Raw genomic sequence first — 13,215 nt, forward strand, 5'->3', positions numbered from 1 at the left:
TGTATAGCCATTAATTCAGTTGGGTTTGAGTTAATGCATGAAAGACCACTGTACAATCAGTGAACCTACATTTATGAAAACTAACTGCAGTCAGTAGATCAAGTCAGCTAAAATGCACGAGACATTACAAGTGAGACTTGGATAAGATGAAGGTTCCTGATTGTTTAATTTGACACATTTACAGAGGACACACTTGATGCAAAACACACTGGTGACCAAATATCTTTTTACCCAAAAGGCACAAAGCTGGAAAATTAAACTGAAATCATGAATTGTATATACATAATAAAAAAAGCTTAGCAGATACATCTTGGCGTCGACCATCTAACAAGTTTCCACCTTGCTTAACTGCAAGGACACTCATGTGCATGTAAAACAAAAATCAAAGCTGTACAATACTACAAAAACAAAGTCTTTTCATGTGGGGGAGACTCATATCTATGCCTCCTCAGTTTCTTTCTTAACCTTTTTCTTTTTCTTCTTTTCGGATACTGGTTCTACAACGGGCTCTGCTGCAGTCTCTTCCTCTGCTTCCACTTTCACCTTTTTCTTCTTTTTCTTGGGAGTGGCTCCATTTTCAGAGACTGCTCCCTCATCCTCCCCTTTCACCTCCGCAGCAGCTTCCTCCTCCTCTTGCTGCTTCTTTTTTTTCTTCTTTTTCGGAGTTGTCGTCTCCACTCCGTTGTCGGCAGCCTCCTCCTTGACCTCTTCCTTCACCTCCATCGCCTCTTCCTCCTCCTCTGCCTGTTGCTTCTTCTTTTTCTTCTTCTTGGCACTCGTCACTTCAGCCTCAACGTCTCCATTCTCCTGGTGAAGCAGAGACAGCATTCAGCATTTTTGTACCTCATACAATTACATAATCCCATAACAGTAAACTCTTGAAATGTGGTATGTGGATACTGTTAAGTTAACAGAAGGCTTTTGGAACAGGTATCTGCAAACTAGTTAAGACTGTTCAACTCACATCAGTGAACAGACCCATTGATATGGGCCGCTCAATGGTTCGGAGATGAGTTTCTCTGGCACAGCATGTGAAAAGGGAGGGAACTACCAAGGAAAGTCCATTCCCATGTCTAGCTGTGCCCCAAACATATACAAACACTACATATTGTGCATGTCAATACTAGGTGCCGTTGTTTTGGTATGGGGTTCTCCATAGTTCACACTATGAAGAGATTTTTACGCAACATCTAGATTGCAAATCATTCTAGTTCCCCCTGTACAGCAAAGTCAATCAGAGGGCCAGGCTCACCTGTGAGGTGTCTCCATTGGTCTTGAGCTTCTTGGTGGCCACCTCTTCCTCCTCCTCGTCTCCCTCTGCTGTGGAGAGGGCCTCCAGCTTCCTTTTCTTCTTCAGACGCTTCTTCTCTTTCTTCTCCATCTTCTTCTTGATCTCAGCAGCCACTTCTCCAGCCTGGAGCAAGGCAATACAAGACGTTTGCATGTGATTACTGGGTAAGTCCAGCCACGTTGCTATATTCATGTTATTGTCGTGTTGGGGTGCCGCGTCAGGCTCATTAAATCAGTTTTCACCCTCAGTTTTCATCAGGGTAGAAATCTCATCACTCACAGCACCCACAACTCCCCTGATTATACATGTGAAGGGATCAGATGCAAAACCTTCTGATCATTGGTCTAAGGCTTTTTTCCCCCCAGTTGACTTGCAGATATGTAATTTTTACTGCACCCATCTCGTTTTGTTTGGGCTCAACTTGTGCTTGACAAGTAGATATTTTTTTCCTGCAGATTTTTGAAATTACTTAGACAGATAAGCATCTGAACAATTCATGAATAGATTCACCCACCTCGACCACTGCTTCCTTCATGACATCCAGATTTTTGCGTGGTGCTTCGCCAGTCTCATAAAAGGTCAGCCTCTCTTCCACCTGGTCCCTCAGCTTATCTCCAAACACGCTTGTGGGCACCTCTGGACACAGCAAGATGGGTAGGGAAAATGTTAGGTCTAACCAAAACCTTTACATCATGGTTACAACAACTGGTAAGATTGTTTTTGCTCAGTAAAGAATTCTCAACATTCACTCCCGAAGGGTGATATGCTGTTGACGAAAAATATAGACATCATAGCAAAAAAAAGGCTTTGCTAGGTAGATTATACAGCTCCACACTTTTGAAAAATTAAGTGACTCACCAGAGAAGCAGTCAATTCTGGAGGCGATGGTACACTTGTTGGCAAGGTAACGGGAGATGCGACCCTTGTTCTTGGCAGCAGCCCGTCCAATGAAGGTAGAGTGGAAGATCAGACCATATTTGGGCGTATTTCCCCTCGTCTTCAGGGCTCTATTAGGTGACAAGACATTCAAAAATTCACAAACACACTGCATAAAATCTGCACACTGGGAGCTCTGCACAACACCTATGGTACTCCTATTCCCATGTTCACATTGCCACCCTTCAGTATTTTATAAATGACATCAGATCATTTGATAACCTATATTTTCTCTACAAAAATTCTGTACATCATGGTTACAACAACTGGTAAGATGGTTTTGCTCAGCAAAGAATTCTCAACATTCACTCCAAAAGGGTGACATGCTGTTGACGAAAAATATAGACATCATAGCAAAAAAAAAAGCTCTGCTAGGTAGATTATTATTTATAATTTTTCAGAATTATTCATGGGCCACAAAAGGCCTGCGGGCTGCTATGTGAGTATGGGGGCTCTAGGCTAATGAAGCTACCTACGAACAGTAAATGATGCTAGGCTAAAGGTCTGAATTGGGCATGGACGAGTCATGTACCTCCATGGACCCTGGGTAGTCGCTCAGACTGGGGAGGGTGTGCGGCGTTCATAAAGAGAGTTACGGGATCACTTTAGGCACTGGGAGCGGAGCCCGGCAAGCCAATCACCCGTCTCAAAACCGCCCCCCGCCCTGCCATCACTGTGACTCCCGTGACACCCCGCAGGGGAGGGCGGCCCCAGTACCTGAACAGGGCCTTCTCCGCGCCCAGAATCTGCACCGTCGACGCCGGGTACTTGGCCAGGTTCGTCAGACTGCCAGCGTGGGAGATGAGACGTGCACCGACCTAAAGGGTGAAGCAGCATAAAGATGCTTTCAGGACAGGACAACATGTGGCAACACAGAGCTAAGCCCTCAATGACCAACTCAAAATCAGGTTGTTTTAATCTTGCAAAGCAGTACAGTAGACCAGTACTGGCACGTAGTTACTCAATCCAAATGATGGATTGATCGAATAGCCAAAGAAGTTCAGTTGAATTGGAAAGGTGTCAGCACTATTTCTCAGTGGATTGACAGATTTATGTTAACATCATGACTTCTTTATGAACTGACGTACACAAGCACCAGCTAGTCAAGTAGGTCAACTTACCACATCGCCGATGAGGGCTGCCAGGTTGGGTGCCACCTGACCCATTTTGGAGCGCAGGTATTCCTGAAGCTCCTGTCTGTAAGCAGTCAAGGACACCACCCGACTGGAGAAACTCTCAATGTTGATCAGATCGATCGGGGAGATGTCCATACCTGGAGGATAACACCACACCGGGAAATTAAGTGTCAATATGATGCTTTTTGACGACTGACTTCAATTTTCTATAAAAAAGTAACTTGCTTGAGGACCACAGAAGTTCAGTTTAATGGAAATGTTATCAGCACTGATTCTCAGTGGATTGACAGATTAGAGAAACATCATGACTTCTGGGTGATACACAAAACCACCATGTATGCCTATTAAAGGTGTAGGATGGTGGCCAGAATAGGTTTTGCAACTATGCTGTTCATTGAAACCATGCTGCCTATTGCTAAATAAGATCTTATGAATATTTACTAAATAAACTAATATTTACTAGTATGACCAAAGTACAGCACTTTTTGCAGCTAAAACGGTCCATTTCTAGAATTTTTAACTGGCAGACATTCAGAAGATCCACCTTTTCTTAGAACTTGATGGTGGTGGTAGCTTTTAAACTTGTGTGAAAAGGTCTGTCTACAGACTTGCTCTACGTACCCATGGAGCTGCGGGAGGCATCTAGGATGGCCTGTGCCTTGCCACTGTCCATCACCACCTCCTCCAGGGCCTCCAAGTTCTCCTCGCTCAGCTCCTTACGGTTGCCGATCAGCTTGGCCACACGGCAGTAAGTCGAGTTGTCGGCCACAATCTTGATCAGCTCTGGGAAGTGGTAACCGTACCACTCACTGCCAGACACACGTACAGCGAAAAAAAGGCAAAAATCAGAAGGCATTAGACCACTGGACAGGGGAGGGAATCCCCATTTGGAATAATTAATACCAAATTTGGAAGGTCACTGAGGAACCATTCAGCACAGGCTTTGTCTCCCCCTCAAGGATGCAACTTGGCCAGTCGTTGGACAGAATGCCCCCTGGGGTAGGACTTGATATCCCTCCTTTTTCTGTACAGTCAGGGCTAGTTATGGCCCCTGTCTGTGGTAAGCACTGGGAGGTCTTTGTGAGTGCAGGAGGGCACTGCAAAATATTCACATGGCTCAAAAAAGATCACACTTGAGTTGAGAAAGCAGAGGAATACCTAAGCATTGCTGCTGATTACAGGTAAAACATTGAACTAAATCAGATGAGCTCACTTAGGAAATAAACTATAGCTGAAGGGGGAAACGTAGTTTCTTACCCCCTAGCAGTGGTTGAGCCATGTGAATACTCTGCAACACCAGCGTAAAAACCCACACACGACAAACAGCGCAAAGCGCAGCAAGCAGACACACCCAAGCTTTTTGTTGACGTTTAGAATTAATGAAAACACCCCAAAACACCTGCTCCCTTAGGAGCAGAAGGAAAAAAGTAGCGGGCACACACACGTGTTAGAAGTGCTTCGAGACCGGACTGGACACACACCCATGCGTGACAGAGAGAGCAACACCTGGGCTGAAAAGCCCGATAGCAACCACAGCAAACCACAACGATACAAAAGAAGGAAACACTCATATGGCAAGGCAAGTACTACTCAATTCAATGGAGAACTTTCGCTATATCCAAGCCACACCAAAATACGAGTGGTGTTCATGGAAGGAATTCAAAATGGATTCAACAGGACATTAAAATACAGTCTCTTGCAGTCCATGCTCCATCCAATATTTCCAACACCAAAGCCACTGAATTTAGAAAAATATATAGTTACGTAGTTTTTATCATGAGCATTTCCTTCATTTGTAAATAAAAGGCACAGCACACAGAGGAAGCCACACAGAGCAAACCACCCTACCGCACACGCATGGAGAATGTATTGATGTCCTTGTCCAGTTGGTCCAGTAGAGCAATGGATTGGATGATCATGTTGTCGGCTCTGTTTACGTTGAACTTGACCTTGGCTCGCGAGTAGCTGTGGCCCAGACCCAGCTGTGCCTTGGAGGCCGCCTGAGCAGTCAAGCCACGCACCAGCGCGTGGAAGTGCAGACGCACACCTGCAAGGGACAGGTGCCAAATCCAATTTACAAGCAGTCCATGATGCACCAATATATAAGGCAGTGTGTATGTGGCTAAAGATTAGTCATTGCACTCTTTGATTATGCTTGCCAGCCTGTCTGTTCAGCTTTTCAGTATAAAGCATCAGTGGTCAGTGGATTTGATAACATCACAACAGAACAAGCTTCTCCTGAACAAGACAAAAGCATCAGGTATGGAAGTGATGCACTACTTCCATCCATGCCATGAAGACTTGGCCCCATTAGATGAGCCGTACTGCTGCAGACTCACCTCTGATGATCTCCGCCACCACCCCGCCAGTCTGAAGGGACAGCTGCAGCTCCTCTTGGAGCGCTGCACCAATTTTCGCGTCAGACACACCCAGCACTGGCTTGCTCTTGCCACCAGAGGGCAGGTTCGTCTCCAGGAAGAGTTTCAGGTCTGCATGTACGACTCCTGCACGAGGAAGAGTTTGAATAGATTTACACATTAACCCATGAGCATCTTCAGAGGGTTTAACATTACTTTTGTGACCACCGCTACATGCAGGGTTTTCAAACATTGGATAGTTTTTTTTAATAGGAGAGATTACTATATCTGGAGGCAAACCACCACACCAGGAAATAAGCATCTCAATATGCTGAAGTAACACTTTGCTATGAAAAAGCTGCTTGCTCATGGACCACAGAAGTTCAGTTTAATGGAAATGTTGTCAGCACTGATTCTCAGTGGATTGACAGATTAGAGAAACATCATGACTTCTGGGTGTGCCCATTTCAGACTTGTGTGAAAAGGTCCATTTACAGATTTGCAAACAATTGGTCAGAACTTTGGAATCAAGTCATTCTATTTGGGCAAAGATGTAGTCATTTCCCCGTGTTTATAAGTTAGTATATGAACACTACCCGTCCTTTGAGTTTGATGCAAAGAGAAGCAGTTACGGTCAAGTACAACTACGGTTATTTACACCACCAAAAGTACCTTCAGAGATTGCATTGATGTTCTCCAACGCTGCCTGAGCAGACTTGAAAGGGAAGAACGCAGCAAGTTTCACTACATTGTTGAATTTGCCAATGTTCAGAACACTGTCCTCCACCTGGATGGGGGGGAAAGGTTATTAGTCTTTGGATGGGCAAAAGAGCAAATGGTCGGCACAATATAACAGCTCAAAAAGAGTTCAAGACAAGAGTATCGTGGATAACTTACCTGAGGGAGTAACATTCCAATCTCTTCAACTTCTTTCACTGCAAACAGCGCATAGCCCGCCGCATGCTCGAATAACACGTGCAACAGCACCTGGAAGAGGGAAATTGCTGGTCAGTTGATGTTGCTGAACTCAATAAACTGCCCCTCACCGCAACACTATCAGTATGACTATAGTCCGAAGAAAGCTACCTTGACCTAACTTATACACGTGTCAACCTCATACCAGCTGCCATTAGGCAACTGAGGGTTAGGTTACCGTCGCACCACGTGGTAAGTACAAGCGGACTACTATTTCTTATATTCGCGTCAGGTTTTCACATTTAATTTCCACACACATTTCACGGATGTTGATTGTGTAGTCCAATCAATCGGTCGGGGATTAAACTGTTTACCTGCCACCAACATGTGATTACACTCGACCTTAGCTAAACTTAGCCAACTTAGCATAGCAACAACATTCCACAGACAAAATATGCATGTCCAAAAGGACCACGTGTGCACAATGCGTAGGCATGTAAAATGCTTGTATGTAATTTTCTGTATGCAATGTATTCGAGCGTTACTTTGACTCAAAATGACAAGGCAAAACAACAACAGCGAGTATGTCTGTAAATGCGCTCAAGTGAAATACTATCCGCAGATTAGATTCCTGAATCTGGGCCTACGCTTAGCTTGCCTTTTCATTAGCATGCGCGGCTAACTTGTCACCAAAAACTCCAAAGCCCCATTTTTGCACAGCTACAAAAAACTCCCATATAAACAAGCCATTGAACGTTTAGTTCTATTACTGTTCACGGCATTACCACTACAAGTTAAATTGGATGAAGCTATAGTTTCATGTTAGGCTGACTGCCGAAACTTCGCATCGGGGACCCATTACACATTTTGTAAGCAATCAATTCTGCTCACTCTGTGATTTAGGTGGTTTTTGACATTAATCTGCAACCTTGCAATTGTCTTTGTCACTTACTAAACGTGGAAATTAATTTAGTAAGTATTTTTCTGCTAACAGAAACACTTACCATTGTCAGAAAATCTTGTGCGACACACCAACGTGTGTTCGCCAGGCGATGGCTTCTACAGGAAAGACTTCTACATGAGCACACGCGGCCACATGACTTTATGCACGGGGATGTTGGTTATCGCGAGATTTTGTGATTGCCCTCTACTGGCTGTAATTTTACACTGCAAGTGTAACTGTACCTGTTGTTTGAGGTCTGTGTAGGTCTATGCCAACTAGAACAAGCAAGCAAAAAGCAAATAAATGAATAAATACATACATTATATAAAACAAATACATTGAAAAAAGGCCTTTAAAGGGTTCTGCTTTCCGATGCTGCTGATTGATGATTATCCCTGTGTCCTTTTTATTTTGGGGAAGCATGTTGAACTGTCACTCTGTATGAAATGTTCTGCACAAACTAACTTGCCTTGATATAGATACAGTCATATGGCTACATGTGTTTGTAATGTAATGCATAGGCTATTTCCACAGGGATTATTAGGCGTTTCCAAGTGTCTCTCCCCCCCTTCAAACTTAATTTAATGAAATGCAATGAGCACATTTCTTTGTTAAACATAGGCTACATTTATTCAGCATGTTTTGCAGTGCTTCCTAATGAAAATACAGGTGTCAGTAATGTAAATTAAGCCCAAGCCATTTGGAAAAGGCCCAATACAATGTGTTATATGGCAGGGACACATTTACTTTTATTCAGCCACAGCCACACGAGCTGCCATCAGTCATCCCATAATAGAAACACTAAAACACTCCAGTGCAGGATATATCTGAAGTGTTATGACAGAAGCATATGTGTGAGAGAACAGCCCAAGATTGCTTGTACTAGGAAACACATAAGCTCTCTGGAGAGCATGTTGCGATAACCTCCTGTCTACAGCTGTAAACATCTTTGTTGTCAGGAAGCTGTGCGCGAGAGGAACCAATTTAATGTGAGCACGCTCTGAGGTTATAAACACAAACATTTCTGTGTGCATGGAAACATTCTCCATTTTAGTGTTCAGTGGTAATAAGAAACACACACACACACGCACGCACGCACACACACACACTTAAAGTCTCTCCAAACATGTGTTGAATTAAGACAAAAAATGCACATGCTTCCCAATAATACCACCAATGTGTTAGCTCAAATTGCCTCATCCTCTCATGTATGTATTTTTTTGTGTATGCATCGCCTGATTTTGTCATGTTTTCCAGATTTCTTTTTTGGGTCCAGGATAACCTCATACTTATATAACTCTGCCCTCTTTTGCAAAGCTTGGATCAAGATTTATTTTAGCCAGTTTTGCAGATGGTACTGTTCTCTTTTGCACAATGTAATCCAGACTCTCGTTCTCATAGACTGGTCTCTCTTTTCAATGGGAAATAGCATTAAATTCAGCTGCTCCATGTGTTTGTTGCGAACTTAAAAAAAATCTCAATGTGGTTATGAACGAACAATTCACTTTACATAATGTACTTCACATTATTTCAGACTTGACCGTCATGATTATTCTGTTTTATATTTGCATGCATTTGAAACAAGAAGCCTCACATCATGTTCCCAACCACCTACTTTAATCCGCCCAGTGCATGGAATGTGTCTCCAAATCGCCCTGTCTCACGTCTTATCAGAGCACAGCCTAATGGCAGAAGGGGCAATAACCTAAAAGACTAAATTCCTGGAATGTGTGTGTTTCTATTCTACAAGAGAGGGCTGCCGCGGAAGTCTACAAGTGTCGACGACGTCAACGACGGAGAGGATCCGGAGCGACTGCCATGAGGACCCTGCCTCTGGCTCTATAAAGACCAGGACGTCAGAGCTGCCCAAAGCCAGAGATCATCATCCAGTCACCCACACACTCCACTCCACTCCACGCAACAGAAGTCTGACACCAAGCCTTCACAGAGACGCCTACAACAGGTGAGCATAGACTGGGACCACCCACACTTCTAGCCCACCTCTGTCTTCTCTCCACACTCCATTGCTCTTTTTTCTTAACTGTTGTACTCTCTCTCTCTCTCTCTCTCTCTCTCTCTCTCTCGCTCTCTCTCTCTCTCTCTCTCTCCCCTGGTTATTTGATCTCTCGCATTAATCTGTTTTATCTCGTGTTTATGATTGAACGTTGCTGCACACTGGACATTTTATCATCAAATATTAACCTTGTCTCTCTCTCAAATTGTTTGTATGTTCTTGCTGGTAAGATGTTTTGTGGATATTCACATAGTATTGTATGTACATATTTCATTGCCTTTGTAAATACTGTGTGTGTGTGTGTGTGTGTGTGTGTGTGTGTGTGTGTGTGTGTGTGTGTGTGTGTGTGTGTGTGTGTGTGTGTGTGTAGCTATAAGAAGAGTGAAGATGCGTGGGGTGATACTGGTCTGCCTGATGGTGTGTGCCGTGCTCCTGTTGGCCAAACAGGGTGAGGGACATGTCACCTTCTTCAGCCCCAAGCAGATGAAAACAATGGAGGTAATGAGGACAGAACAATCACACACACACACACACACACACACACACACACACACACACACACACACACACACACACACACACACACACACACACACACACACACACACACACACACACACACCAAAGATTGAAAGACTAAGATGGACAGAAAGACATGCGATTCTCACATGTTGAGAAGTGCATAAGAACTTAACAACACCTTAAAGCTGGGGTGTCAAACTCAAATTCACAGCGGGCCAAAATCAAAATCTGGGATGAAGTTGCGGGGCGAATTCAATATTTATTTAAAAAAATGCACTGAAAGTGTCCATGAAGTACACACGGTTCACGCTAGGCAAATAACAAATTCATCATATGTATTATCACTATTATGCCATCATATACTTATGTGTGCTACAGTACAGTATACAAAACAGTATGTGCTGTTACACTAACCTGGGACCCACTCATAATTCTTGTGATGCCTTCAAGTCATATTGTCTATATATTAATGCTGTATGTGGGCCAATTAAAATACACATTTGAAATGATTTGGCGGGCCAAATAAAATGGCTCCGCGGGCCAAATTTGGCCCCCGGGCCTGAGTTTGACATCCCTGCCTTAAAGGGACACTGTGCAGGAAATGGTCAAAAAAGCCAAAGGTACTGCAACTATGCTGCTCATTGAAACTGGGCTGCCTATTGCCAAATTTGATCTTTACATGAAAGTTTACTGAGTAATTAAAAAATATTTTCTAGTATGGTCCAAGTAGAGTCATTTTAGCAGCTAAAAATGGCTATTTTTGGAAATTCAAAATGGCGGACCATGGAGAAGATCCCCCTTTTCCTGTATGAAAAGTGCATTTTTTCCAGTCATAATGAATACTTAGAATTTGATGCTGGTGGGTCAGTATTCATGGAAAAGGTAACATTAGTGAATGGGCAGCATGAATTCTGGAAATAAACAACTAAAAATCTCACACAGTGTCCCTTTAATTAGTCAAACCAATATCTGAACAGGTGGACATGAAAGGATCAGAAACTACAAACCAGGGTCACATACTTTGAAATACCTAGTTTTACCTGCCGAAATACCCTGGTAAAACATATGGACAGGTAATACTAGGTCTTTTGGAATATGTAGCAGTGGAGTGTAGCTTGTCAATCGTGGTTGCATATCACTGACAACAACAACGTACTTTATTTATATTTATATGTGTTTTAACACACAAGGACAGACCAGAAAGATGCTGACACACCATAAAACACAGAAAACATGGGACACAAAACAGAGCCATTATTAGAATTGGAAGAGGATATTATAGCAGTGATTGAAGGAAGACACAAGTGTCTTGCATTACATGGTTTATGACTTTCTCAGAGTTAACTTAGGTAAGTCACTAAACTGAGGAACTGTAAATGATGAGGGGAATACTTGATTGGCTTTCTTTACTTTGGATTGGCGGAGAACAAGTTTACATCCTAAATAATGCACTAATCCTTTGACATCACCTACGTACATGTATCATGCATGTTGCACACCATATCAAAAAGTAACAAAATGGAAAGTCAAGTGAAATCAAACAGGCTACTCAAATTAAATAGGGATATGGATTCCACAGACAGAGCATTGACAACAGCTTGTGATGATTGTAGGCATTGGCTATTATCATGTCCATGAACTGAACTACAACACTGCATACCTAGTTTGTTGCTGCCCTTGTAACAGTACAGATGACAAACAGATGATATGTTTATCATGTACTCTGTTCGGCCTTGGGCAACCTTGTCATCTGGTATCTCTTTTTTATAAATAGATGGAGGCAAAGCAAAAGGAGTTGGGGGCTCGCTCGGAGGATGGCACACCAGAGGACACATCAGTTCAGCCAGTTCCACAAGAAGAGATGGTGCCTGAACCCCAACCCGAGCCCGCTGCTCAGGTAAGTGTGGTTTTGTGTTTGTGTGTGTGTGTGTCTGTGTGTGTGTGTGTGTGTGTGTGTGTGTGTGTGTGTGTGTGTAGAGAGAGAGAGAGAAAGAGAGAGAAATGTAACACTCATTTCTTGAACCATTTGCAAGTCATTTTACAACAAAGTCATCATTCACTTACAATCCCCTGTGAATGGTTCTCCCCTACCCCTCAACTAAACGTTGATGATGAGAGAGAGAGAGAGAGAGAGAGAGAGAGAGAGAGAGAGAGAGAGAGAGAGAGAGAGAGAGAGAGAGAGAGAGAGAGAGAGAATCAACCCATTGTCATCTGTGTGTCAACAGGGAACAGAGGTTGAAATCGCCATCAAACTGAGTGCTGAACAGCTGGAGCATATAACACAAGGACTAATAAAGGATGCACTGGAACATGGAGGTAGGTCATTCACAACACTGTACTTTTGACATGGATGTGATGAGAGAGAGAGAGAGAGAGAGAGAGAGAGAGAGAGAGAGAGAGAGAGAGAGAGATCGTCTTTGTGACCTGTCTGTGCTTCCCTGTCTGTCAGCTGTAGCTGTTTGAGGAGTTCCATCCCAACCTGCAGACTGCTGCGGCCTGACATCATGTCCCTCCATCCCAACTCATTATATGTATCATGATTCATGACAACGGCTGAATAAAAGCTACGTTTTCATTTCAGCACTGCCTCATGTCATTTCATCTCATCTTGTCACATATCATCTCTTCATGCCTCAAAGCTACTAAGGGATTCTTATGTGTTTGTGCTGGTTCACTTTTACATCTGAAATGCCTTGTGGATACTGAACGATATAAAAAAAGAATACAGTAATAAACAACCAATTTTATGTTGATTCAATTGGAAAATAAGTACATTAACAAAGTGTTACATCGATGACCATCACAAAAAAATACTATTAGCAGCAGCTGATGCATGTAAGATTCGAGAATGCACCAAGATCGAAATGTTTAATACTGCCTGTCTCTGTTGATGGTTGTTTTAAATGCACACGCAAACTAGTACACTAAGTTCTTATAGACAAATGTCCATGCAAGTTTCGGACTCTGGACTATTGATTGTTATCAGCGTATGCATGCCCCTTCTATGACAGCAGTCACACAGTTAATAAGTAAAAACATTTTTATTCTTTCATAGACAAAACTTTATTCTTTTAGCAATTTGATTGCTGCTTTGCCATGCA

At 43.0% G+C, this 13,215-nt stretch overlaps 2 protein-coding genes and 3 non-coding genes across 5 annotated transcripts; 1 reads left to right on the top strand and 4 right to left on the bottom strand.

Moving 5' to 3' along the window:
* Window positions 1-144: 144 nt before the first annotated feature.
* nop56 (NOP56 ribonucleoprotein homolog) lies at window positions 145-7,728 on the bottom strand. Its single transcript, XM_063210944.1, has 12 exons — window positions 7,640-7,728; window positions 6,618-6,707; window positions 6,393-6,507; window positions 5,703-5,867; window positions 5,212-5,410; window positions 3,985-4,172; window positions 3,349-3,500; window positions 2,945-3,045; window positions 2,150-2,298; window positions 1,806-1,927; window positions 1,253-1,414; window positions 145-807 (listed from the first exon to the last, which is right to left on the bottom strand). Exons 1-12 carry the CDS (start codon window positions 7,640-7,642, stop codon window positions 439-441), a joined length of 1,815 nt encoding a protein of 604 aa, XP_063067014.1. The 5' UTR covers window positions 7,643-7,728; the 3' UTR covers window positions 145-438.
* Window positions 1,506-1,571, bottom strand: LOC134459149 (small nucleolar RNA SNORD57). Its single transcript, XR_010036799.1, has one exon. It is a non-coding gene; the product is annotated as a small nucleolar RNA SNORD57 (small nucleolar RNA).
* On the bottom strand, window positions 2,012-2,088 carry LOC134459150 (small nucleolar RNA SNORD56). The gene has a single exon (XR_010036800.1). It is a non-coding gene; the product is annotated as a small nucleolar RNA SNORD56 (small nucleolar RNA).
* LOC134459151 (small nucleolar RNA SNORD56) lies at window positions 2,508-2,584 on the bottom strand. Its single transcript, XR_010036801.1, has one exon. It is a non-coding gene; the product is annotated as a small nucleolar RNA SNORD56 (small nucleolar RNA).
* Window positions 6,720-12,694, top strand: mlnl (motilin-like). The gene is made up of 6 exons (XM_063210945.1): window positions 6,720-6,887; window positions 9,329-9,541; window positions 9,963-10,090; window positions 11,889-12,011; window positions 12,340-12,430; window positions 12,564-12,694. The coding sequence occupies exons 3-6, from the start codon at window positions 9,980-9,982 to the stop codon at window positions 12,575-12,577; spliced, it is 339 nt and encodes a 112-aa protein (XP_063067015.1). The 5' UTR covers window positions 6,720-6,887; window positions 9,329-9,541; window positions 9,963-9,979; the 3' UTR covers window positions 12,578-12,694.
* Window positions 12,695-13,215: the final 521 nt, after the last annotated feature.

Source organism: Engraulis encrasicolus, chromosome 11 (assembly GCF_034702125.1).
Source record: "Engraulis encrasicolus isolate BLACKSEA-1 chromosome 11, IST_EnEncr_1.0, whole genome shotgun sequence".
NCBI classification, from domain to species: domain Eukaryota; kingdom Metazoa; phylum Chordata; class Actinopteri; order Clupeiformes; family Engraulidae; genus Engraulis; species Engraulis encrasicolus.

What these genes read in the sequence shown, in the direction of transcription:
- nop56 (XM_063210944.1), bottom strand. An exon ending in TGAAGGAAGCAGTGGTCGAG is followed by an intron (nt 1,415 to 1,805) that starts GTGGGTGAATCT and finishes GCCTTGCTCCAG; the next exon opens with GCTGGAGAAGTGGCTGCTGA. An exon ending in CCAATGGAGACACCTCACAG is followed by an intron (nt 808 to 1,252) that starts GTGAGCCTGGCC and finishes CTGCTTCACCAG; the next exon opens with GAGAATGGAGACGTTGAGGC.
- mlnl (XM_063210945.1), top strand. Translation starts at nt 9,980, where the DNA reads ATGCGTGGGGTGATACTGGTCTGCCTGATGGTGTGTGCCGTGCTCCTG. An exon ending in AGCAGATGAAAACAATGGAG is followed by an intron (nt 10,091 to 11,888) that starts GTAATGAGGACA and finishes TTTTATAAATAG; the next exon opens with ATGGAGGCAAAGCAAAAGGA. An exon ending in AACCCGAGCCCGCTGCTCAG is followed by an intron (nt 12,012 to 12,339) that starts GTAAGTGTGGTT and finishes GTGTGTCAACAG; the next exon opens with GGAACAGAGGTTGAAATCGC.